The sequence below is a fragment of the Drosophila subobscura genome, chromosome O (genome assembly GCF_008121235.1).
Source record: "Drosophila subobscura isolate 14011-0131.10 chromosome O, UCBerk_Dsub_1.0, whole genome shotgun sequence".
In the NCBI taxonomy this organism is placed as follows: Eukaryota; Metazoa; Arthropoda; class Insecta; order Diptera; family Drosophilidae; genus Drosophila; species Drosophila subobscura.
Genome location: NC_048533.1, coordinates 23,588,644 through 23,614,686, shown reverse-complemented (window position 1 = coordinate 23,614,686; position 26,043 = coordinate 23,588,644). Strand labels below are relative to the sequence as shown.

The window sequence follows — 26,043 nt, the reverse complement described above, 5'->3', positions numbered from 1 at the left end:
GAAAGCATGAAAGGGGGAGCTGTGGCAACCGAGTCCACAACCAAGATGTTTACGACGCTGCTGGCGGGGCATGCAACAGTGGCAGAGGACACGGCAACCTCATGAATGTCGACGGCTTCGCCTACGCCACAGATAAAAGCGTCCAAGTAAACTTTTGCCCCCCCCTCCAAAAGAAACACCGACACCCTACAGAAGCAACAGTAAACCAAGGCGACAGACAGGCGCACACATGCACGGACCTGTCTATCTGAACCTAAGCCTCCTCCAGGTTATGTGAGTGTATTAAAAGTACATAAAAAAAGGAACAGAACAGTGGGAAGAACATTTAAAAGGGATACATGGGAAGGGGGAGTGAAAGTGAGCAGTGAGCTGTGAGCAGTGGGTCGCAGAGATATCTACACAAATAAACAAATTAATAAAAGGCAAATAATGAAACACAACAGAAACACGAGTCATAAATTAAATAGAAACAGCGAAAATTACTTACCCAAAAGGCACCAAGCAGCGGGTGCCTTAAACAGGAGCAGCAGCAGACAACAACAAAAATGTCCTCCTCTGTTCCTGCTGTCAATTTTTTCGTAGCATACACACAGGCGCGAGCGTCAAAAAACTTTACCAAAAGAAATGAATGAAGGATGAAGATGGGTGTGCAATGGTTTGGTAGGGTACGGCACGTGGTAGGAGCTAGTGGGTGCGAGCACGAATAATCTACTAGCGATTTATTTGTTGCTGTCGCCGGAGACAGAGACAGAGTCGGAGTCCCAGTCGGAGCCAGAGACGAAGCTTTCCCCATCTGATATGGCTTATATTTTGGTTACTTCTTTTCCATATTTCTATTTCTGCTTGCCCTCAAGTAATGCCGATGCGGATGCCCATGCCGATGTCGATGCCGATGCCGAGCAGCTGTCGGCTGCTTGTGCAACAAACATCGGTGGCACATTATGGTCGGGATTCGGTGCTCGGCTGTGGCCCGCAGTCGTGCGTTGTCCTTTGCTCCTGTCGGTTGTGTCCGCGCTCCGGAGCCTGACTGGAGCCTCGACATTCTCCGTATCACCGAATCATTCTGGCAACGGGCCGCCGTGCACACACCTGTGCGCTATCACCCTCCACCGGAGAGTTAACGTAAGCAAATTTGCACGTAAATTGCGCTAAATTATCTACAACACAACAAAAATTTGCCTGACGCGGATTTCATCGCGTGTGCCTGTGCCTCCTCCATCCATCCAACCATCCATTCATCCATCCCTTCCAGAGGGTACGCCTGGCTGTGTGCTTTGGAGTGAAGTAAAGTAGAGTACACGAGGAAAAGCAGGAAAAACACGAAATAACCGCTAAGTGTTTTACAACTCGAAGGCGTTAAGTTGGCCATCCCGGGACCAAGTCTCTCCGGAGCCCAAACAGCAACACAAACAACAACAACACGTAAGAGCACGATGACGGCAAACAAGAATCTGTGTAAGCAGTTTGTGCCTGAGGGCCTTAAATGCCCGACAGGGCACTAGTTTGTCAACAATTTTTGCCCAAGTATCTTCCATTTTCATGGCTTGGTTTATTGAATTTAAAGTAACGCAAAATAAGTGTGAACCATTCGTGATGATAGTGAAAGTTATCTCTTAAATGGAGACTAAGATGGCCATTAAATCACGCGTGGAACAGAAATTAAAACAACTCTCATTTATGGCTCATAAAAAGTTTCATTGCTCAACAATTTTAGCGAACTATTCGACCTTTTTGTGGGGCAGCAGTTTATAATTATGGCGCAATTTATGACATTACTTAATTGATTATTTTTTGATGATTTATCAAAGTCCAGCTTAAAAGAAAATAAAACATTTTTAATGTGATTTTTTTCTTAAAAATTCCCGCGGCATCTGCCAGACATTCGCTTTAAGCACATCCCACAGGATTTTGCCGAGTTAGGCACTTCAGTTCTCTGCATGGGATTAGCCCTGCGGCAGTTCAGCGAACTCCCACCAAGGTCCTGGCACTTGTCAGCAGGTGGCATTACTCCATGGCTGGCCACATTTTATGGTTTGTCAGCATTTACATGTCGTCTGTCTCGGTTGCGATTGTCCCCCCGGGCTCCTCCTGCTGCGGCCCTGAGGCGACCGCGACAGTTGTTTTGTGTTTTCCCATTGGCTACGCATAAATTTTAATAGTTTTCCTATGCCCTAAGTGGCTCTCGATGTCGATGTCTGCCAGTGCCTGCAACCATTCGACTCCATTCCATTCTGTTGTGGCATCGAGTGCCTAAAAATAAAGTCCGGCCCAGGCTTATCCTTGCCTTGAGCTGTTCAAAATGGAATTATAAATATTTCACGTACCAAAATATAGACATGACCGACTGAAAAGGTTTTCCCACACACACACACACACACGAGTGGATCTCTCACACCCACCAGTACACCCACTTCTGCACCCACTCTGTTTCTCACAATGTCTCTCCGACTTTCTCTGCCTGCTCCCACACACACAAACGTGGAGGGAAGGAAGAAAGGAATGAACGAAGGTGGGTTATTTATTCGCGCATCAGGCACTCGTGGGCCTGTTTAATCATAACGAAATGTGGCTCACCGGAGTAGGAGTGGTGGTGGCTAGGGGTAGGGGGCAGGTGGTGCGTGTGTCGTGGGGGCTGAGTTCTGGTTTGGATTTCCATTAGCGCATTTCATTTTAATTAAACTGGCAACTGTCACGTAGCTGGGTCCGTAGCACATCGATTTGTTAGGCATTAGCTCAGTAATTTGCCTGCCTTCACCCCCTGCCAGTCTCCTCCACTCTTTCTGTGTGAACCACCAACTTTCCCTGTCCTTGTCTGTGTTTTTTTTTTGATTTGGTCTTAACAAACTATGAACAAGAAGTTGATAAAGTAAACTTTTCCAAAAAGTTCAAAAGTTTTCCGGCAAATTGCGGTCGGCCAGAGGAAATACTCTCCACCACACAAGATGATGGCAACTTTCGGGGACTGCTCGTACAAGTGGAATTTGTGGCCACAATTTCAATATTCATTTCAGCTCGACCATTCCCTTGGTCCTCCTACTCCTCATACTCCCACCTGAGCAGGTAGGTAAACAATCGAAATTTTAGAAAAATAACTTCCAGCCCCAATATGACCCAGATCGGTTATCGCTTAACAATGTGTAAACTCTCTAAACGAATTATTTTCAATAATATTTTGTTGGAATACCATGGCCAAAGATTGTTCAAATAGTTTGAGTCAAACTTTCGGGGTTTTCCCCAAAAAGCACAAAAATATGTACATATGTATGTAAATATGTATGTACAGTATGTATTGCCGTATTGTACACACGCACAGACTACAAGGAGCCACCTCGATGACTCTCAATTAAACGTATTTTAAGCGTTATGTGCTTCACCACCAACTTACTGAAAAAGTTGTTGTGGAGGGGTCTTTTTTGGGGTTTGGGAGGACAGCCAGGAGCCGGAGAAATTCCCAAAAACTTTTTCAATCGATGCCACAAAAGCAGCGCAAGGCAATTAATGCCACAAAAGTCGAAAAAAGAAGCACTAGCATGGCAAGAGGGCATAGAGTGAAACGACCATGGGATACCTGGTACTCAGAGGTGTTAAAGGGTGCTCCAAGAGTTTTGCTATGCTCAGGATTGCTGTCCTCAGATGGCATTTCTTGATAATATCAATTTCTTAAACTCATCTCGATTGTTTCTTTAAACAAAAATTTAAATAATAGTCTAACTAACCTCGCAATCTTTTAGTAATGGGTACACAAAGTGAGAACAAAACTGCGAGTGGAAATTGGCGTGTTTGTCTGCGATTGTTGTTCGTGTTCTTGTTGCGCCTCTGGCATGGGATCGTTTGCAGGAATGGGAAGGATTGGGGCATCGTCTGCTTTTGAAGTAGTTCATTAAGTGATTGTTTGATTGATGGTGCCCCGAATGAGTTGTCTGCATCTCTATCTTCATCTGATTTGATTTTCATTGCTCAGGACCGCAGTTGCCCTTTGGCTTCATTTGTTTGGTTTTTAATTGGGCAGAAAAACGGGGCTAAATAAGCGGCTAACGGCGCTGCGAGGAGGCTGATAATAGTGCGGGCGGGTCTTGGCGAGAATCGACCTTGCACGGACTTGCAGCTGAATGGGCAAATGGAGGAGCTGCTTTTGTTTTGATTGATGACCCAGCTAGAAATAAATTTGAGTGTGTGCTTGATAAGCTTATGCTCTATATATAAACTATAATGGTCCTTTGTCTGGCCGTTGATTGAGCGGCATTTCAATTAGGGGAAATTGGCATCGTTGTGCGGTCGGAAATTCATTCGACAGCCCAAACGCGACTCTTGAAACAATTCACAATTAACTATCACTTTCAACCACATAATCCAATCATGTTGTGAGTGAAATGAAATGCAATTAATAATTTAAATTAGTCAAACATTGACTAACAATTGATGGAATTTATTTGAAAAGGAATATTGGCTTCTTTAAATGTTTTTGTTTGTTTAATGTTTTGGGGAAAAACATTCCATTTGCACACCAATTAGCCATCGTTCAGCCATTCATTCCATTTGTAGATTCAATTATATACATGATTAGAGATACACGAAATACAATTCTAGAGGAATGGCTCACTCTATTCGGCAACCATCGAAAATCATGCCACATTAAGTATACGACACGCACGGCAGAGCGACTGCACAATGATAATGTATCTCTGTATGCCCAGCTAACTAGCTGCCAGCAAATAGACACAGAGAGAGGTGCAGAAGGATGGAGGACAAAGGATACGAGGCCATTGTATGGATGAGCTCTAAGGGAAAGGAATCACCCATTCATAAACACATCTGTCTCCCCCTTTTGCTCGTCTGTCAACTGGAGTTTGGTTAGTCAAACGTTTCGTTACATTTCGCTGGCTAAAAATACAGCAGGCAGGGCTCTGTGTAGCCGTTAGATACACACTGTGTCGGACTAGATAGGGATCCAGGTTGGTTGGCACTGCCACTGCCACTGCGCTCATCTAATTATAGCTTCATTACGGCGCTGCCTGATGGCGGGAATGGTCTTGGACCGGCCCAGCCCCAGCCGAAGGACAAAATGATGTCCAAGTAGGCCATGTGCCTCCTATTGGGCTTTGGCCTAGACATATTATTAACCAGCCAGCTGGGTAGTTTTCACGGCTCCCAATGCGTCTGACAATGCCTCACTGCCAACAGAATCATCATCAACGTCATCATCGTCTGCATTGCCCGGGGGCGATGATAATGAAGAAAACAACGCGAAATTGCAGCCATTAGTTGGCCCCCAAAAAGCCACTGAAGAGGCCCAAGAGTGTTTACCACTTGGGCGCTGACATTTTTCTGGAAAAATGTGGCACCTCCTCCCCCCGCACACATGGGCGGGGCATCAGAGTGTGGAGACGCTGTGATTTGATTGTATTTGATTTGCCTTCACTTTACGTGTGATTTTTCGATTCTTTTCTCTTGTTTTGGGAGCTCGTGTTGACGCTGATTGAATACAAATACAAATACAAACAAATGGCGTTCACCTGCATGTAAATAAAAGCTTTAATACATCAACAAATAATGGCATGTCTAACAGCTACCTTTGCCACCCAGCCACCCATCCAAGCACTCCTCATAGCCGACACACTCTGGTTGTGCCCGCACATCCGTTTCCGTTTCCCTTTTTTTCTCTGTTCAATGTTCAATGCTGGGACTAAATTCGATTTTCAACATTTTACACTTTGATTTTTGGGGCTGTTTTGTTGTTTTTATATGGCGATGTCCTTGTCATTATGTGATTTTGTATTTTGCAACAATAGAATCAACTTGATGGAGGTAGGGAGGGAGGGTAGGGTAGAGTATAGTAGAACCTAAGCCCCACCTTTCGAAGGGCTCGTTCTGGCTTGTCGCCTTGAAAATTCCCCGTAGAGCATTTGACTTTAATGGCGTTCGGGATTCAGAGTGTATTGACATGTTATGATGCGTGGCCAAGAACGCTACAAATACTCAGACGTTTTATGTATACACTATATACATGCATGGGTATATAACCATATATTTATATAGCTTTATATCTGCTGCGTGCGTTGCCTGTCAACACAACACTGTCCTGTGCCGTGCCGTGCCTTTGTCTTCCCTCAGGAACCGGGGCCAAAGCAAAAACCATTGCCGGACCCCGATTCGTTCTGTGTTTTAGTTCGAAGCCCAAGCCCCAAGCCTCCCTGCTGCAATATTCCCCTCATATATATTAATTCAATCACTTTCGCTGCATGCCCCGTTTTATGGACAGTTCCCGGCTCTGACCTTATTATATTCGGTTGAAGCACATTTATGAGTTTCTCTTTCGGTTTTTGGTTTCAAAGATGAAACTTTAAATTTCCTTCCTGGCATTGGCTCAAGGAAGTGCTCCCTCCCTTTCCCTCCCAAAAATCGTAAACCAGACAAAGGACAGGCGTCAAGACCGTCGGGATGTATCTATATCTATAGCTCATGCCATCCCTACTGTTGGGGCATTAGATGCTGCCTCTGGCTGTTGTTGTCCTGTCTGTATTGTTTCTTGTCAGCTTGAATTTTTCGTGATTTTTCATGTGCACACTGCCGCGCCGCTGTCTGTCTGTCCGCCGCAAGAAGAAAAGCTGAGCTGAACGTTGTTTCTGTTTCTGTATTTCGTTTTCTTTCAGTTTTCCCACTCAGTATCCTTGCCCCAAGCAATGCTCTCTAGCAGGGATCTTCTAGGGATAAACTATGGTTATGGGAGCGGTTTTTGGAGGGGAGTGTGAAATGGGGATGACCTTTGCTGACAATCGGTTTCCATTTCCAAATCGCATTATATATGCTGCATCAATAAAAGTTAAATTGTCCTCCGCCCCAGACAGCGGGACTGCGAGAGCATCAATATGGGATTTCATATTTGTCTGTTTAATATTTTAGCTTGGCCGTGAAAAGGATATTTGGGGTACATATCCCACAAAAAAAAGGACTCGGCTGTGCGATTGTGTGTGGAACAAATAAAAACGAAATTAGACTGTGTGGCAGCAGCGGGCTGATTGAATCCCGAATTGAGTTGGCATTGTGCAGAAGTTGAACAATGATTCACTGCACTCGACTGCTGCAAATGCTCGTGATAAATCATCCATTGAAAGCCATTTGCAAACTATTTTTAGGCGAGAAACTTTTGGTGTGAATTGAATAATTTATGATTCTGTTGCTGTTTTCGTTGAACAAGTCACAGCAATCACATTTAAATACAATCATTTCATCTATTTCTGATCATATTTCAATATGTATCTATTCCTGCACTCGCTACTACTTTTTGGCTTATTAAAAGTATATTTATGGCCCAAGTGCGTGGCCAGAACTTTGGACACGTTCCACTTGAAACTGTCTGGCAGCCGTCGAGGTTGGGAGGAGGTTCCCCTCCGCTCACATACTGCCCTCAGAGAGGTCTATGACTCCTATACGGTGCTCTCTGATATTTAATAAATGAAATGGGAGCAGACAAAGTTTAGACATGTAAGTGATTTGCTGGCTCTTTAAATTAAATCTCAACTTTTGGCCAACTTTTAACTTTTCCATCGAAATGCCATCAAGTTTTATGTGAATTCCTGGAAGAACTCCCAAAATCAAATTCAATTTGTGAAAAGTGTGTAATTGCAGGCTAATGGTTCGGGAAACTTGGCCCCAAAAAAAGACATCGCCCAATCCCAATCAAATGTGTTGCTGTTTGGGTGTGTGTATGAGGATGGGTTGGTAAATAAAATAGGTAGAAAATTGCTGGAATATTAGCCAGTAAAATGCCATAAAAATGTGCTCGCATTTATACAGTCGAGTGTGCTTGGGTGTCCCATAAAAAGGCAGGGACTCTCGAGAGCGGAACAAAGCCAGGACCAAGTCGATTCACTTGCGTGCCCGTACACATCGAAGCATGGCATTCTTTTTTCTGTTTTCTGTTTTTTTTTGGGCCAGTCCCCTTAAGAGACAAAGGCTGTGGGACACACACAGATACACAGATACATGCATGGGTATAAATGCAAATGGCAATTGACTTTCATTGCGGATTTCGGGTGGCTAAGGGTACTACCCGTCCTCGTCGTACACGTATCCGTAGAAGGCAGTAGGGTCCTTGGAGGGTGGGCCCAGGCACAATGTCAAATTCAATCGCCAACGAAGGTCGCGCACTTGGCATGAAAAGGCCAAAGCCAGAGGCAGAATCAGTACCAGAAACAAAGGCACACAGCCATCGACATTTACTATCGACTTAGGTGAGTGACTCGACTGCGATTCCGATGCCAATGCCGTCTCGAGACGTAGACACGGGGAGCCTGGCTCTGCCACGTACGTGATTGAATGCTAATTGTTTGGGCACTGCAGCAGCCACTTCTTGGAGCAAGTTGCCACCTTTCCTCTGGCTGTCCAAATACAGTTCGACAATTTTGCGCTTCGTTTGTCAATGTCGCCGTAGTCGGACGGAACTTTTGAATTGTCGTCGACTTCTTGGGGCCATACAATTAATTAACGCTAATGAAGCTGCCTCCGCCGACTGCTCCTCTTCCGCCAACTGTTTGTCTGCCAAAGTTCTTGTTTGTGTTGAATGTCACATCAGGCGAGGACGTAGAGAGGGTTTTTGAATGCTCAAGGTCCTGGTAGCCGTGTGGCTGCAGGTTGCTCAGCTCGCAGCCAGCTTGCAGCAGCGGATAACAGACAGAACCAAAGCCAGACACTTGTGCCAAGAGCAGGCTGCCTCCTGGCCACCACTCCTGCGTGGCACCCACATGCTCGCTGAAACAATCGGCACAAAAAGTAACAACAATTGTGCAAAATACTTTCCTGTTTTTAGTTTTCCATTTTCATTCATTTCTACTTTCTGCCCTGCCATCGCCAGTGAGTCCCTCCCTCTCCGCCTGTGATTGCGGTGCCCTACGGTACCCTTTACACTATGATTAGAAGGGTATCTAGTATAGCTGAAAATGCGTATTATTTTGATTTTATTCAAGGCTTCAAGATTTGTCTGCACCAACGACTTGGGTATAGGGTAGTTTCCAAGACATTTAACGTGTCTTCAAGGGTGATAGTTTGCGTGGCTTATTGAACATTGAATTGGGACTTGGAATTTAGATAGTGGACTTAAGCCAACGACGATATTTTGATTTATAGATGCCCATCTTCCTCTTATAATTGATTATGGCAAGCGAAGCTTGCGATTTCCAGTTGTCCTTCTCGTTCTCTCCCATTTTCCTCCAGATCTCTTCCTCACGCCTGCCCACTTGGGTGATGCTGTAGCCGGGATGACGAAGCCGAACGTTTTGGTCGAGGCGGCATTCTGTTTAATCTGTTGAATAGTTAAAACAGGAAAAAATATTGTTTTGTCTACAGAATATTTACTAAAGGCGTCAAAGTCCAGCCTACTATGTAATCCAAAAGTTACAAAATAATTATGAGTTTTGTAAAACAAATTTAGTTATTGCGTCTAAAGTTACGTGTTGAGTTGTCTGATGTTTTCCGTATGAAAGCTAACGTGTACTGAAATATTATTGAAAACTATTAATCCTAATCAGCCTACTTTGGAATACGAATCTAATATACGAGTATCTGGCTAATTAAGTTTGAGCCTCAAAGTTTGAATATGTTTCAACCCGCGACACTAGCTGTCATAGGAACATTGCATCCGAAAAGGGTATCTAAATATTCGTACCCCAAAGAGAGCCTTTCTTTGCTGTATTTGTTGTGAGTGTGGTGGCCTTGATAAGGATGCTTCCTTTCTATTGTTAGCTTGGCATTTTAAAAAATGTTCTCAACGTGCAGCAGTGCTCTGTCTCTATCTGCCCGACTCTCCCTCTTGCCGAGGAACCAGCAGCTTTTGAAGTATGTTTGTATGTTGCCTGACTGCACGTGCTTCTACGCCCTGCCACCCAGCACCACCCACTCATTCTGCCACTCTGTTCTTGTCTTTGTCTTTCTTTCTTCTCATCTCACTCGCACTCGGAAATAATTTGAAATGCAAAATCATGCGGAAGGCAGGCACAAGGCGGCAGTGCTGCAGACACATGAGAGGGAGCAGCAGCCACCTGCTCGCTGCCACCGCCATCCGAGGGTCCATTGGGTGTGTGGGCGTAAAGTGTTGTTCCTGTGTGTTGTCGGTGGGTCCTAAGCACACTCCGACATGCACAGACATGCATGGAAACATACGTACGTACGTACGAGTACAGTCGGCCACAAGTTCGCTGCTACGAGTGCCAGTACACCCGTGCATGCCATAAGAGTAGATGTACACATTGTTCACAGTAGCTGGACGGCCAGTCGTGCGTAGCTCTTAGCATTTTGCTACCCTGCACGAGCAGGGATATATGCGAGAGCTCTGCTTTTTCCTGCCAAATTCCACACAGAGCAGCAGCAGCACCCTGTATTTCAATTAAAGCGTAAGAGACACGTTTCCGTCGTTATATTTTTGTGTCTGTCATTCCAAAACCTCTCATCACGAGAGTCAGCAGCAAAACTATGTGATGTAAATTTATTTTAATATGGTGCCTGGTGCGTGTGTAAATTTGGTCAACCCAAGCAACCAAGAGTCCCTGGAACGCCACTGGAAAGCGGACCAGCGGACCATAGGATGTGGGCAAACAGTTTTCACACTTTTTGGCTTCAGTCAGGAGTTGTAACCGTATAACCGTATAAATGTTATAAACAACCGCCGGAAGCGGGGTCACATGCATCATGGATCGCAATGGGGAGTCCTGCTGCTGCCCTGCTCCCTGTTCGGGCGTTCAAATATGTTCAAATATTCAACAGTTACGAGTATGAGCGATGGATGGAATCGCCCCGAGATCTGCTGCTGCTGGAATGCAGTTACAATGCAAATGGCAAACTGCAGACACTGTGAGTGTGTGTGTGTGGGAGGGTGTGGAATGGCAGCATCAGCAGAAGCGGCTGTGCGGCAGGCATCGAAATTAATTAAAAATTGCATAACCGCCACTTTTATGGAAAGGCAGAGGCTGGCAGGGCTTTACTATGTGCTCTTCGTCTCTTTGCCAAGGCGCTGCTTAATGTCTGACCCAATTTCCGCTAGACAAGAATGCAATCTAATTAGCAGAGGGGTTGCTGGTAAGCAGATAAAATTACTGCAAATTTTATGAAATTTATTTGCCACACGATACGGCAAAGGAAGCCGCTCTATTTACCCGCTGCATGTCTGACTTTGCCACATTATTGCGGTTATTGATAAATATAATATGTTACAAAAGACCAATGAAATATATATTTTTTAGGGTCAGGCTGTGGCTATTATTACTCTATAATTAATATGTACATTTATTAATGCGTGGCTATTGGACTCTCCATAATTGTGTATCAATGCCATTTGGCATTCATGCATATTTGTAACTGTAATTCCTATTTTCTGCCTGCAGGGATGGGGAGAGGGAATGTGCACTGACTGCACTGTTTTGTTTTTGTCTGAAATTGCCTGCAAATTTGGCTCAAATTATGCAGTTCATTATTCAGGCAGCGCTCGGAACGGGGCATGGCTAGGCCGCAGTAACCGCAGCAGCAACAGCAGCAGCAACAGCACAAACTGACCAAGAGCTGGAGCAGCTGTCAACGCTGCTGTCTGCTGTCAAGCCTCAAAAATGCCAACCTGAAATACGCCAACTAAAATGCCCATCTATTTTCGGCCAAAAAACATGTCTGTGTTTTTCTCTGTGTAATACAAGCCAAATGTACAAAAGAATGCTGCTAGAGAATGGGCAACGCGTTTTTGAGGCCAAAAGCAATGCAAATAGAGCTCCTAATACTGCAATTTAAAATGTAAATGCGAACAAGGCCAAGAGACCACACCGCTGATGGCCAGCATATGAATATGTATCTGTGTATGTGTGTGTGCGTGTATGTGTGCGGATAAGGAAGTGCGCGTAGGGACTGGGAAGATGGCTAGATGAATAATTGAACTCTCACTTCCACCCAGGCAGCCTGATTGCCTGCTAGCCTCCGAAAAAACACCAGAACTTATACCCTTATGCAGGGCTGGTGCGGGTTCCGCTTTTCGCTTTTCCTTTTTCTTATTTTTCCTTTCATTTTTGTTCAGTTTCCTTTGTTGTTTGATTTGGCAAATGGTCGAAACATAAGCGTAACAAAGTTAGCTTTGGTTTTGGTTTTCCCTTCGGTGATCCGCCAGACGGAGGACCTTGTTTCTTTGCTGCGGCTGACCGCTGTCAATTTATCTTTGCATATTTCCAGGCGTCCAATTAGTTTCGTCTCGCTGCCATTCGATTCGACTCGATTCGTTTTCCCATTTCCGCCTTCGGTCTCCCTTCCCGCCATCCCCCTTTCGATTTGTCCAGCGGGTGACAACAGTTTCAGACCCGACCCCCGATTTCATTCCTTCGATCGGCTTTTGTTTCGGGTGGGGCTTTGTCTTAAGGCTTTTAGCACTCAATTAAATCGCTTTGCCAAGGGTCGTATTTATGAGTTTGCTTCCTTTGTCCTGTCTTATGGGTAATGCCGCCCGTGATAAATGACTTCATCTCCATTGGGTCACTCCATTAGGACGCAGTGCGTGTGCTTAAGTGGCAGTTTTGGGCCACAAATCGATTAGCGTAAAGGATGAAAGGGAAAACAAGGGAAAAAAATAGCCTCTTGTTCCTTGCATAAATTAAAAATTAATTAAATCCCAAGAAAAGCGGGTCCCAACTGCCATTCGAAAAGTAATTAAAGCTGACCATCAATCTGTGGGCGAGACAAATCCCACGCCAAACCCAAACCCTAGTCCAAATCCAAGCCAAACATAAACCGCAGAGCAGCAAGAAAAAATTCGACAAATTCTAAATGAATTTGTACGGCTTTGTGTGGGGTTTTGGCGAGAGCAAACAGCAGCGCTTATGGCCGGGCCCAATGCGCTCAGCTGTAAGCAAACAGGGCAAATTCAAATAAGCAAAGAATAAGTTAGAATAAATAACTAACAAGCCAAAGTCTCTCCGAACTCCTATCCACAATGCACCCTCAGACAATGGGCCACACAAACCCACAAAAGAGATGAATCACAGCCAGGCAGGCGAACCCACACAATGGGTGTAGAGTTTCGTCCCATGGAAACCACACCATTTGGTTTATAGAGTGGAAATTACTAGACCAAAGTATACATTTCTTTTGATCATTGATTCATTTAAAGTTGGTTTCATATCACTATGAATGGGATGGATACCTGGAGGAGAGCACCACTCCTTCAGCTTATCCCTGAATCAACACATAAAACCATTTTTATCGCTTGCCCAGCATTTGCATCCACTGTACGCTCGGCTAACTTCGAAAGGTCGAACGAATGAATGAATCCCAAAGGCAAACAGGCGCTCCCAAATCCCAGATACTTTAACAAATAAAAGTCGTTCGAGTAAAAGGTAAAGATGCGGGCATGATCTGGCTGGATTTTCGCTGGAAAAAGGAAAAACATTATAAAGAAATAACAGATAATATGGAGTGTGGGGGGCAGAACACCACACCTGCTGCATATGATGTATTGTGCCACGGTTTTTCCTTCCAACAACCTCTGCTCTTCACTCAAACAAAGGATGGAACCAGAGCTGGGCCCTGGATGTGCTGCTGGGACTCTCGGGCCTGTGTTCTCCGTTCTGGCGAGGGGTCCTGGCGAGGCTGTTGTCGCTGCTGTCTTGCTTTCGCTTGCTGTTATTTTTATGACGTATTGACAATGCGTTTGACAAAAGCACTTGGCTCCTAAGAGGTGGAGCCCGGGGATAGGGGATGGATAGTGAAAGAGGCGACTCGGGGGAAAGTGGAAAAGCGCGACTGCCAGGCTTTCAATTTGTTGTTCTTTATTGATTTAAAGTTCACTTCAGTCGCGGTCGCTTTGTGACTGAGTGTCATACACACACTCCCGGACAGAAACCACATAAAACTCATTTCCCTGAAGGTACACAGAGAGAAATAGAGATGGTCCAACAGAGTCGACAGGGACACTGAGACCCCACACATAAAACACACAAATAAATAGCATTCCTTCGACGCTGACAGTTGTATTTGTCTGCTAAAGTTTACTTAGTTTGTCTAACATGGGAATTACACATTGGAGGTGGAATGGGGAAATTTTCGTATACCCCACGGCTCTCAAGAAATTGCCCAAAATTCATGTGGAGGATTGTGCCACCGTGCCAGGAGGCTGGCATCGATTACGCGGCAAGCAAATTGCTAAATAAATGTACATAATTTGAAAATTGACATTTGCTAATGATAAGCCTCGGCTGCTGATGATAAAATATAGCCAGGATGAAGACCATCCACAGAGAGAGAGAGAGAGAGCAAGAGAGAGAGACATCGAGCAGCAGGCACGAATGACAGCAGCAGCTGCTTCCGTCATACCAACGGAAGGAAGCAAATTTTAGGCCCAAAAGCGAGAGGCAATTTCCCACTCACGGCTCTGGCATGGTAGCTGTTTATGGTAAATTAAACCAATTGAGTGGGATTACGTCTAAGGCACTACTCCATCTCCACCTCCGCAATCCACACTCCACACTCCACACCCCATACCCACACCCTTGGGCACTCTTCGAAGTGTTTTCTGTGTGGGTTTCAATTTCATTGTCTGCCCGGCTTTGTATTCACAGAGCCTGCGGCTAACGAAATTTATATACCCCATGCAATGCCATCAAAGGCGCAAGGTGTTTATGGGCTTAACTCTGGCTCTGACTCTGACGCTGGATCTCGGTCTGGTCTGTCTATGGCTCTAGTTCTCCTCTCTGGCTGTGTGTGTGCCTGCCTCTGAGATTTGCATGTTCTACAAATTGTTCCATGCCATTGAAGCTGGTCCCTTGGTTAGATGATGGGGGCTTCCCTGACTGTTCGTCCTGAAAGGCAGATAGAAGACAAATAGCCAGCACGTTGCGGTTCATTTAACTGCCACAACAAATGCCAAATTGATGCAAATGTAAATGGAAATCGAATTCAGAACGCGACACTGGAATTCCAAAACAGGAATCAAATGTTGAAATTAAGCCCCAAAGAAGTGGCAATACTCTACAATAATGTTGAATGATATCAGGAGTAAAAGGAGATCCCATAAATGATAGACCAAAACCCAAATTGTTGAGGCCTGAATTTCTATCCCCGTTTTAGCTGCATGAATCGTAAATCAATAAATAAATTCCAAAGCTCTTTTAACCTCAATACAGTATAAAAGAGCGTAGTATCTTTGTTTTTATTTAAGTACCATGATTAATATCTATTCAGAATAAAAGTTACTCACTTACCCATTCATCACCATTGAGAGAATGGCGAGGCTCGAGTGGCTCTTTGCAGGGCAAAGGCTTTACATAAATATGACTGAATCAATCATTTATCTTTTCAATTGCAGGACTTGGCAAACGATTGGCCATAATAACATTCATTGAATCCGAAAGAGCAAATGTCGGGCACCATGCCGTTCCCATTGAGAGGCCATAGCTGCATTGGCTTTTGCCACTGAACATTTGCCAGTACTCGAACTCACAGTCGCACTCGAACTCGCACTTGTACTCGTAGTCGTACATATGTATACGGATTGTGGTGATTACTATGACGCTCTTACAAAGACTTACAACCACTGCAGCCAGCACGGCCAGGACAATGCTTGAGGAGAGCTTTAGCAGCAGCAGTAGCGCCATCGGCAGAACAAAGGAGTCACAGTTCCAGTTACAGTCACAGCCATTCAACGTACCGATGCCGTTGCTCAAGGCTTCGGCATCACATGCCCGATATTTGAATTTCATTGCCGACGGACTCGTGGACGAGGGTGTTGGGAGTGCAGGAAGCGGCGGCAGCGGCATCAGCAGCAGCTCGGTCACCATCGAAGACGTTGTGTCTGGCCGAGGGCAGGACATCAATGGCAGTGCCGCCGCCTCTGACGACGATGCCGAGGGCAGCACACATCTGACATTCGTCTTCGTCAAGTGTTTCATTATTGGTTTCATCATACTGGCCGCCATCCTGGGCAACATGCTGGTGATTGTGTCCGTTATGCGCCACCGGAAATTGCGGTGAGTCCTTTCACTGCTCTTGTCCTCTCGACACTGTCCGGATAGTGGTTGTGTCTGTGTATTGGTCGAGTGTGTGACCGCTTGTTTGTCGTCTGCTCATTAATTTATCGCCCGAGTATCAAGTGGTTCCATGTTAATCGACTGGGTTTCAATTTCATTAAATTCATTGGAATATTCCATGTGGGGAGATCTTTATTCAAGTGAAAAGTCCTTTAAGCAACGAATGATAAATGTATGGTATGCAAGTGTATCCCTCAGTCTTTCAGTATTTCTCTGATTCTTTCGCTTTTGTTGTTTGAATTGTGTGCGTCTGTGGATGGACTACCCGATGTGACATTGTCCGATATAGCTGTCAAGGACATGGCCTCTGGCCTTGCCTCGTATTTCGCACCTTCCTGCCGTCGAGTGGTTCGTTTGCGACTGGACCGCGGTGGGGCTTGCCTTTATCCACCTCGTTTTTGTGTGGCCATTAATTTGTCATCATTTATCATATTTTTCCAACCATTTTTGCGTGTCATGCGAACAGAACTCGTCTTGTACGTTGGATTTGGTATGCGATGTATGGGGCGTGGCTGGTTGATTTTGCCTTTGCCAAGGCGACAGAGTCAAATACCTAGATACGGGGCGTAATTACATTAGAAATGTTAATAAAGGGCAAGCATAAAAATATGGTTGCCTACTTAAGGGGACGCCGTTGCCATTTACTTTATGTGCCGCCATATAATTTGTCAAAATTATGAATTGAGCGCCGCCGCCTCCACATGAGATATGCTTGTGGGGGGCGCTTTTCCAGGTAGTCGCCGTGGGCTTCGTCATTCTGTACGTGTTTTAGCCGCAAATTCATAAGCCCAACAACGCTGGCATTTAAACAACCAAACATAAAACACTCAGACAATAAGGATGGGCTGAGGGGCTTTGAGGCGACAATGCTGTAACCTAACCCCCGGTACGTTCAATGTCAAGGCAGAAGACTATTAAAGCAGCCTCAAGAAAACGTTGCCATTGCCATTGCCTTGCCATTGCCTTTTCCTTTGCTTTGCCTTTGCCTCTTGGCAATGCCTTGGCGACATGGCACACACACCTGACATTTGTGTGTCTCTCTCTATGAGGTTGAGGCTGAGACCCAAACCGAGACAGAGGCTCATTTAGCCTGCCAGGGACAGGCAATTTGGGACCTGACCCTGACTGCGTCTACGAGTATTTCATGTTGCCATTTTTATCTCGACGGTTTGAGCCTCTTCCTTGCCTTCGCCTTCGCTTTCGCCTTCACCTTCCTCTACTGTTCCTCCATTATTGTGCTCATTGTCATGTGCGTTTTCCGCACCATTTTCACCTTTTATGCCTCGGTACACAGTTTAAATCATCACGGCAAATTAGACTTAATTACGAAACAACATGTATTCCCACTTAGGCCTCCTCCATCTTCTGAAATAATTTGTGCTCACATGGGTATAGACGTACTCGTGGGTATATCTCTGGAGATGGACAGTTACACCATAAACCTCCATCATAAAACCAAGCAGAACTCCCTGACTTTCAGCAATCAATAAATAAAGTGACAAATTAAAGAGAAACTTCCATCACGGCCAGGAGGGCAAGGTCAGGCAAGCTTTCTTCACTTCCTTTTCCCTTTCCATGCTGCCATCGAGTGACGGGAAAGAAACTGCCAACTCATAATTGTAATCAAACTTGACATCTATCAACCCTCCCCAGTCCAATCTGCTCCTGTTCCTCCTGCTCCTGACATCCCCTTCTTCGTCCACCCACTATATAATCGGCTTTCGAGAAACGCCTCAATAACATTTTCATTCTCTCTTTGATGCTGCTGTTGTGCCCTTTATACTGTACTTTGCGGTAGTTAAAGCTCGCCCTCAATCGGTCGGTGGACTCCCTTCTGGGGCTCGGTACTCTTAATTAGGTTTGTGGGCGGCAGTTCAATGTCCTGGTGAAACGTACAATTTGGCTGAAGGCAGACGATACCCATTGTTAGCCAGTCTAGATATAGATAGACGATATAGGTCAAAGACAGTGTCAAGCACCGACTCAGTGTTTCGATTTTACTTGCAGCCTTGGCGTATAAATGCACGAAAGTTTCCCCCTTCGTTCATATTAAATTATTTCAGCCTGACTTCCTTGATGGTATTTCCCTTCATCAAAGTTTCATCGGAAAAGTATAATTCACTCTCTTTTTGCTGCGAGTGGGTTGTCTAGTGTGTGTGTGGGTGTGTGTGCTGGAAATCTGTACTGATGGCCTCCGCCGATAAACGTATTTGCCATCCGCCATGTTGCGTATACGCCGCGTGCACATAATTGACTTAACGTTTTGCGGTGCCACGCAATGCTGCTGATTGTCGGTGGAAGTTGCGGTGGCGTTAAGCTAATTATTAATTAACCCATTAAACAATGAAATCCACTCCGAGGTGCGTCAAGCCATCACATTCACAGACGGCCACATGCGGCGAATGCGCAATGCGAGTGCGATACGATGGTGCCTCAAAGTTTTCAACTTTAGATCCAAGACTGTGGAGGCGATTAGCACTAAGAGCTGCGTGCCACTGAGAGCTGAAAGCTTAATGCTCAAATTCAATTTGAGAGTAGTTTGAGAGCAGTCTTCGAGACGAGTGGCCTGCGTTTGAGTGTGCGAGTGTGTGCTTGCTTCCGCTTTCCGTCTGGTCTCTAGTTCCTCGTTCCAAGTCTGGACCTTGGTTTTATACTTTCTTTCTTTCATTTTTGCAGCATCATTACCAACTACTTTGTGGTTTCACTGGCCGTGGCCGACATGCTGGTGGCCCTCTGTGCGATGACATTTAATGCCTCTGTTATGATCTCGGGCAAATGGATGTTCGGCTCCATCATGTGCGACATGTGGAACAGCTTTGATGTCTACTTCTCCACGGCCAGCATAATGCACCTCTGCTGCATATCGGTGGACAGGTGACTGTTTGGCCCATTAAAGGCAAAAACAATTTAATTTAAGTTTTCTTCCAGATACTACGCCATCGTCCAGCCACTGGACTATCCGCTCATTATGACGCATCGGCGGGTCGGCTACATGCTGCTGATGGTCTGGCTATCGCCAGCACTGCTTTCCTTTCTGCCCATCTGCTCGGGATGGTACACAACGAGCGAGAACTGGAAGTACCTCAAGTCCAATCCACATGTGAGTAGAGCACTTTAAGAGTGGGCTATAATGCATTTAATTGCAATCTTCAGACTGTAAATGGTAGAAGCCAATTAAGTAGGAAACCACTTTCTTTATTTTTTCATTCAATTTGTTATTGGCTGCCAATGCCCACACACACACACACAGATTTGTTTGAAGTTCAATTTGCCGTGCCCTACCTGGGACTGCTCTCTGCATTATTTATTCAATTTTCTAGCACATCAAACTAATAGAAAATTCTAATTCAGTTGATGTATGTACATACATTGAGTCTGTCTGTCTGTCTGTGTGCGGTATCGACTTTGCATGCATTTTGCATCACATCAGGCGCTTGTATTCGTATCAAGGTAGTCGCCATAGACAGATCCTAGCCCGGGGCTGGGAATGGGGCTGGGGCCCTGTATACATGTGTACGTGTGGCAGTGCGGCCCAGCCCCGTATCAACGGAAATTGATTTATGTTTCTGTGTGGCCGAAGCAGTTTTACGCCTTTCAGGCGCTCAGCCGACAGGTAGCATATTTATTACTCCATTTTATTGGTTTCACCCCACCACATGCTTCGGCTTGCGGCCCAGTCCAAATATTTGCCAACTTCTGAGGATGCCAATGCCGCCCAAGTAGCTGCTGTTGCTCCTCCTCCTCCTCCTCCAGTTATCATTGCGCAATAAAAATGCTGATGTAGAAATAAATGTACATAATTCTATTTGGGCTTTGCATTGGGGATGACTTTGGCACAGGCTGTGCATAATTTTCGCGTCCTCTTACTGCCGGTTCCTGTCTGTTCCGTTCCGTTCCGTTTTGTGCCTCACCTGCCATGCCTTGCCTGCCTGCCTGCCATTGAAAGGCCTTTGCATACATTAGCATTCGAGTTGGGCTTTAATTAGTTTTACTTGTTTATGCTAATAACAAGAAGCCAGGAACATGGTGACGGACGGGCGGAACTTTGTCCTTGCCATAAATCTGATTAGATGTCTTCTGGCTGGCCTTTTGTCCTGCCAGCGCCGTAATGCACACTGTAATTGAGTTTTTATTGCCGCACTTGGCATTGCAATAATCGCATTACGCATACGCAACGTTGAGCAGCCGCAAGTTGCATTACATTCCATTACTGGAACGCGACCAAAACCCCTTCCCGACCCCTCCGATGCAGACCACGTCCACATCCAGTTTGATTTATTGACAGTCGAAGCGAGGTCTAATTGAGTTGCTTCTCTGACTTGCTCCGTTCTGCTCTGCTCTGCTCTTCTCTTCTCTGTCAATTTGCCAGATATGCGAATTTAAAGTGAACAAGGCGTATGCCATTGTCAGTTCGTCGATGAGCTTCTGGATACCGGGAATCGTGATGCTGTCGATGTACTACCGCATTTACCAGGAGGCCGACCGGCAGGAGCGTCTCGTGTACAGGTAACCCAACCCCAACCCCAAACATTGACCAAGTGGTCAATTCATTTGCCCAACGGCAATTAACGCTAATTACTTGTGCGAGCCAGGTCCAAAGTGGCGGCACTTCTGCTGGAGAAGCATCTGCAGATTAGCCAGATACCCAAGCCCCGGCCGAGCATTCAGGTGGAGCAATCGACCATAACGACGATGCGAAGGGAGCGAAAGGCGGCCCGCACTCTGGGCATCATAATGAGCGCCTTCCTCCTCTGCTGGCTGCCCTTCTTCCTATGGTGCGTACTCTCGATACACTTTACAATCATCCAATCTCATTTGGCTCCATTTCTCCCACCAGGTACATCGTCTCCTCCCTCTGCGATAGCTGCATTACTCCGCGTGTCGTGGTGGGCATACTCTTTTGGATCGGCTACTTCAACTCGGCACTGAACCCCATTATCTATGCATATTTCAATCGCGATTTCAGGGCTGCCTTCAAGAAGACGCTCAAGGTGAGTACGACTGCGTGGTGGATGGGCGGCGGGGAGGGTTATCTATTGAGTAATTTTTACCTTTTTTCGACATTGAGTTGTATTCAATTCCGCTATTGATTCGGCCCCAACACTGCCATTGAATTCTCTGCACACCCGTCCTAGACTTAGTTAAGAGCTCCGGCAACTGCTGCAACGACCAAGGACGGGGACAGCCGCACGGCCACGAGAATGAGAACTACTTCGAGTACAACAGCCGCATCCAGAAGAGCCACCGCCATGGGGGCGCACATTTTGGTAGCTACGAGTACCTATTGTATCTTCTGCAGCCGCATTGGCGCACACACACACATAAGTAGTAAGCCAAGTAGCTCGACTTGGAAGCGTAGAAAGTGTAGCAAACTTACCATATTAGATGATTGCTATATCTGCTTGATAGAATATCATCATCAAGTTCTATTCCATTTGTTGCCTGATGAAAAATCTCTGCACGTGCTCTGCTCTTTGCCTGCCTTTGACTTTCTCTCGCTTCTTCATCTCGAACGTCAACTCCTCGCTCTGGGATTCTGCCTGGAAACAGGATGTGCTGCCTTGTGTCGGTCTAACGCTTTAGCTCTCTAATCGCTCAACATCTTGCTTACATCTCTCTCTCTCACACACTCTCTCTATCTCTCTTTCTATTTCTTCCATGCACAGCTGGGGCTTTCTTTGCTGATTCGTTGCCTCGTGCCCGACAAAAGCTAAACGCGCCCGAGTATGCAATAGAAAGCATAAAATGTAATATTTAAATTAAAAGCAAAAACTCTTCTCCACTTGTCTATGTATGAGTATGCACACTAACACACACCCAACACCCTCTTACACACACTTGCCCGCCAGCAGCAGCAACAAAAACAATAACACCTTCCACACACAAACACAAACACAAATGTCTGATGATGAAATGTTATTTTTCCTGCCTCTTTTCTTTTTTCCTTTCTCCCAAAAAAAGTGTTCCCTTTGACACAAACACACGCACATGCACCCACACAGCTACAAAAATGGTCGGTCACAAACACATGCACAGAACTAAAGTCCTGGGATCCCTTTTTTCCTACGAATATCCGTCCTTTCATTTTGTTTAGCATTTTCATACCCTTACAAACCAATGGGTATTATGATTTAGAAAGCTGCAAGTCTGGGTATATTTTCATGACTCCTGATCATCGTATTAAAAGCCGTCACGGCATAGTCATGTCCGTCTGTGTTTATCCACAGGTAATCTGACCTGCAAACTTCAAAAAGTTGTTACTCTCTGAATTTTGAAGAAATTCCAAAGAAACCCAGTCACATTAATTAACAAAAGATCCCATACTTCAATGATGGTCTTGCAAGGGTATCAAATGTTTCGGCAGCCGAAAGTGTACATTCATTTTAAGTTTAGCATTTTTGTGTGTATTTTTTTGTTCGCCATTTTTAGGTTTTTTTTTTGTTTTTGTGTAAAACCAAATTGTCACAGACATGTGCCGCCGCCGACACCCCACCACAGCTCGCACACAAAGTCTTCATCTATCCGCTTGCTCTCTGCTCCCCCCTGTCGACTGTCGCCCGCCTGCTCGCTCGTGCCTCGTCGTGTCCCGTTCCGTCCCGTGCCCAACGTCGTTTGCCTATGCTTAACCTTTAAGTACTGTTACTACACATACTCGTCCAGCGTAGTGGGCCACGTCTCTGTGGCAGCTCTATTAAGTTATAACACATCTAATACTTACATACTTACATATATCTGCGACTAAGTCCTGGCCAAAGTTCCGGGCACTTCTTCTCTACCAATCTCATTTCGGACTTGTGCGTGTGTGTCTCTGCTTTTCTCTTCCCCGTAGAGCTGCTGTGCGTATGCGTTCATCGATTGTCGGCCCAGCCACCGGAGGGATCTTGACTTTGGCGGACCCAGCAGGAGGGGAACCAACGGCGCCAGAATCGGCTCTGGATCCGCCGAAATGCCCAACTGTATGAACTCAACGGCCTCCTCGGAGATACACATGGGTGTAATGCGAGCCAGACAGTACGCCGTCAATGTGACACCCACCACGGATGCCCAGCAGCAGTTGCATCCCCTCTACACGAACTAATCTCCCGAGGGATGCACCTCCATCTCTGTGCGTAGTTGCCTACAGGTGCAGAACTATTGCCAGATTGAAAAACTAATCACAAATTCCCAAAACTGCAGCAGCAGGAATTTCCAGAATTTAAACAAAAGCTACAACAAGAACAAAACGACAATCCCACAGATAAAGACAGCCTTGAAACAGTGCAATGGCAGATAAAAATGCACATGGACGCTGACTTGAAGTGCACATAGAATTATTTGGACATGAATACGAGTATTTACAAGGACGAGTAAGGAATTTCATAAGACATTCAGTTCACATTTAGAGAGAGGTTTTCAGCCGAGAAAAACAAGTGCATAAAATATATGTAAAATATGATACTGAATGTTTGATATACGTATATATAGAGAGCTAACCATAGAACATGAGGATATGGAAATGGAATGCAATAACAGTACACATAAAATAAGAACAAAGTAGAAGAAAGTTTTGTTTAGAACTTGAATTTAGTTGGATGTTTCTCAAAGAAATGATTTATTTACTTTTGAACTGTTTTAAACTCCTTTTGGTTGCACCTTGGTTCAAAATATTCAAATGATCTTGTTCATAGAACTAAAACCAAAAGAAAACTACATACTATATAGATGCGTGTCATAAACTATATAACCATAAACTATAATCATACAATTATGCATTAGATAAACAAAAAATATAGAGCATTGAGAGCGTCCACACATAATCATATCCATTGGGTCTATTAGCCACTCAACTCTGTCGTTAGTAGTAGCTGCCGGACTTCAAGTCTCTCACAAATTGTTGTATGTAGTTCAAAGCCACATGAATAACGAGTACATATATGAACTATAGCTACCTTTACCTGCTAATCCAACTGTCGATACGATTACATGGTTATACAATAAATTGTATTTAGATGCAATTGACATTCATAGAACTAGCCACAACTCCTCAAGCAAGCTGCTGTCCCGTTGCCTAGACAACTTTACTGAAAGCACACAGTACTCGTACACTCAACTTTCCCTCTCATTCTTGGCCAGCTCTATTCTCGCATTTAGCCAAAACGAAACAACTCACAATCGCAACTGTAACTGCCACGCCCCCCAGCCGTTCCCCAACCCACAACTTTGTCGTAGCTTTCCGACGTCGCCCCCATAAATCAAAGGGAGTTCAGCGGGGTTCAGCGTAGAACAAACAAGAAATTGGCTGGAATTGTTTGCCTAAAATATTAAATCGTTGCAAGTACGAATACAAGCAGAACGCTCACTTTTTTTCCTGCGATTCATAGTCATTATTTAAAGCGCCGGCTTAAGAGCTCACCGCTGTCGACAAATTGGCAACCGTCACCATCCGCCCTCTGTTTAGGACTTGGAATGACTAAGGGGTATATTATATGTAGTATATCTCCCTACCTCCCTCTATCTGCCTCTCAGTCCGTCTGTTCGGCGGACTTGTCAATATTTGCTTTATTTAACTTTCGGCGCTTTGTTTAAACTGAAGAACGCCACGCCACGGTACGGTACGGCATAAGTTTGCCGTCAGTAATGTTGATAACATTCGGAATGTAGCCAAATATTGTTAGCTAAATTAATGTTAAATGAGCAAACGAAAGGGCGGGCAGAGAAAACGAATGGGATATACTCTCACAAACAGGAATTTTCAGACTTTTTTTATTATTTAATTGCCACTGCTACTGCCTGTTAACTCACGTGCTTGATTGCGATGTTGTGTAAATGCCAGCCCGAAAGACTTCCAGGTGCACTGTCCTCAGAGAAGCATCCGTTGGGGAAACAAAAAATATACAAGTACATCTGATTACATAAATATTAAAAAAAAGTGAGCCTACAATGGGAAGCAATCTGAGGGTATCACCAGGTGTACGGCACACGTGCCAGGCTTATGGATAATCAGCTGGTTCGAACAGCAAAAAGCGCCATAAATAATATCTAGCCATACGATTTAGTTGTACAACAAATTGTCATGTCAACTGACGCTGGGGAGCATGTGACTTTTGGTTATTAATAAATAAAACAAATACTGGAAGAGTAAATAACTTAATGATGACAGTCGCTGGCAGAAGTATGCCGTCGAGTCATTCCATTATCCATTCCCAGATAAGTTTTGCGCATCCCAAACGAAGAGATAGCGCCTGTACACTAATTTTAATGACTGAATCATTTCGTTTCTATATTTCTACCTTTATGACCATGAGTGAGGCTCTTTGAAATACAATTTACCAAAGCTATAACCCTGTCTGTAATTGTATATATGTAGATCTGTGTGTGTAGAAGATACTATCTCTAAATCGTTGGAATATATCGTGTGCATGTATAGTTGTATCAAGCTAATGAATGTCACACAAAATAATCCCCTATATTAGAAGCCAAGAACAGAATTGCTATCAAATAAATGTCCATGAGAAACCCATGTGTTGAGCTAAAGCTTACAATATTTTGTAATTAAATTACAAATTGTGTGCAATAATAGAAAAATAATTGTTAAACATACTCGTATCCGTGTGGTGTTTGTATTGTTCATGTGTACAATATGTAGTGGGCAGAAATCATTAAAAAGAACCGAGAACCTTTGGAGCAAACCACATTATTGTTCTAAGTACTTACCAATAAATGTGAAAACTTGTAGAATTATACGTAACTCTGTGGCGGCCCTGTGGCCCATTAAATATGAAATACAAATATTATTGTACGTGCAGGAAACGTGGTAGCGTAGCAAATGGGAACGTACGTCAGTACGTCAGAATGTTAATTAATTTGAGGAAAATACATATACAAATCTGCGGGGCGGTTGCGATTGTCGATTGTGGGTCAATTTTCGGAATCGGAGCTGAGATACCTTCCAAGTTTCACAAGCGAGAGAAATGAGAGATCTCCCTCTCGACTTGGGTAAATGTTAACAAGCGATTTGTCA

At 44.8% G+C, this 26,043-nt stretch overlaps 1 protein-coding gene and 1 long non-coding RNA gene across 5 annotated transcripts; one reads left to right on the top strand and one right to left on the bottom strand.

The window, feature by feature from the left end:
- Nucleotides 1-988: 988 nt before the first annotated feature.
- LOC117899259 (octopamine receptor beta-1R) lies at nt 989-26,039 on the top strand. Of its 4 annotated transcripts, none has more exons than XM_034809146.1 (8): nt 989-1,122; nt 15,323-15,983; nt 18,720-18,917; nt 18,972-19,143; nt 20,413-20,549; nt 20,636-20,818; nt 20,881-21,034; nt 22,873-23,121. In XM_034809146.1, exons 2-8 carry the CDS (start codon nt 15,523-15,525, stop codon nt 23,119-23,121), a joined length of 1,554 nt encoding a protein of 517 aa, XP_034665037.1. In that variant the 5' UTR covers nt 989-1,122; nt 15,323-15,522. The 4 variants fall into 4 exon arrangements, 3 of the variants coding, with proteins under 3 accessions (XP_034665037.1, XP_034665038.1, XP_034665040.1); XM_034809147.1 differs by lacking the exon at nt 989-1,122 and adding an exon at nt 1,282-1,422; XR_004649173.1 differs by lacking the exon at nt 989-1,122 and adding an exon at nt 21,179-21,310 and having other exon boundaries at nt 15,523-15,983; nt 22,873-22,998.
- Nucleotides 8,938-9,478, bottom strand: LOC117899264. The gene is made up of 2 exons (XR_004649174.1): nt 9,270-9,478; nt 8,938-9,214 (listed from the first exon to the last, which is right to left on the bottom strand). It is a non-coding gene; the product is annotated as an uncharacterized LOC117899264 (long non-coding RNA).
- Nucleotides 26,040-26,043: the final 4 nt, after the last annotated feature.

Bases quoted from the DNA above. Each gene is read 5' to 3' on its own strand.
- LOC117899259 (XM_034809149.1), top strand. From the start codon at position 15,523: ATGACGCTCTTACAAAGACTTACAACCACTGCAGCCAGCACGGCCAGG. The intron at 20,550-20,635 runs GTAACCCAACCC...TGTGCGAGCCAG, and splicing joins CAGGAGCGTCTCGTGTACAG to GTCCAAAGTGGCGGCACTTC. The intron at 21,035-22,872 runs GTGAGTACGACT...TCTTCCCCGTAG, and splicing joins CCTTCAAGAAGACGCTCAAG to AGCTGCTGTGCGTATGCGTT.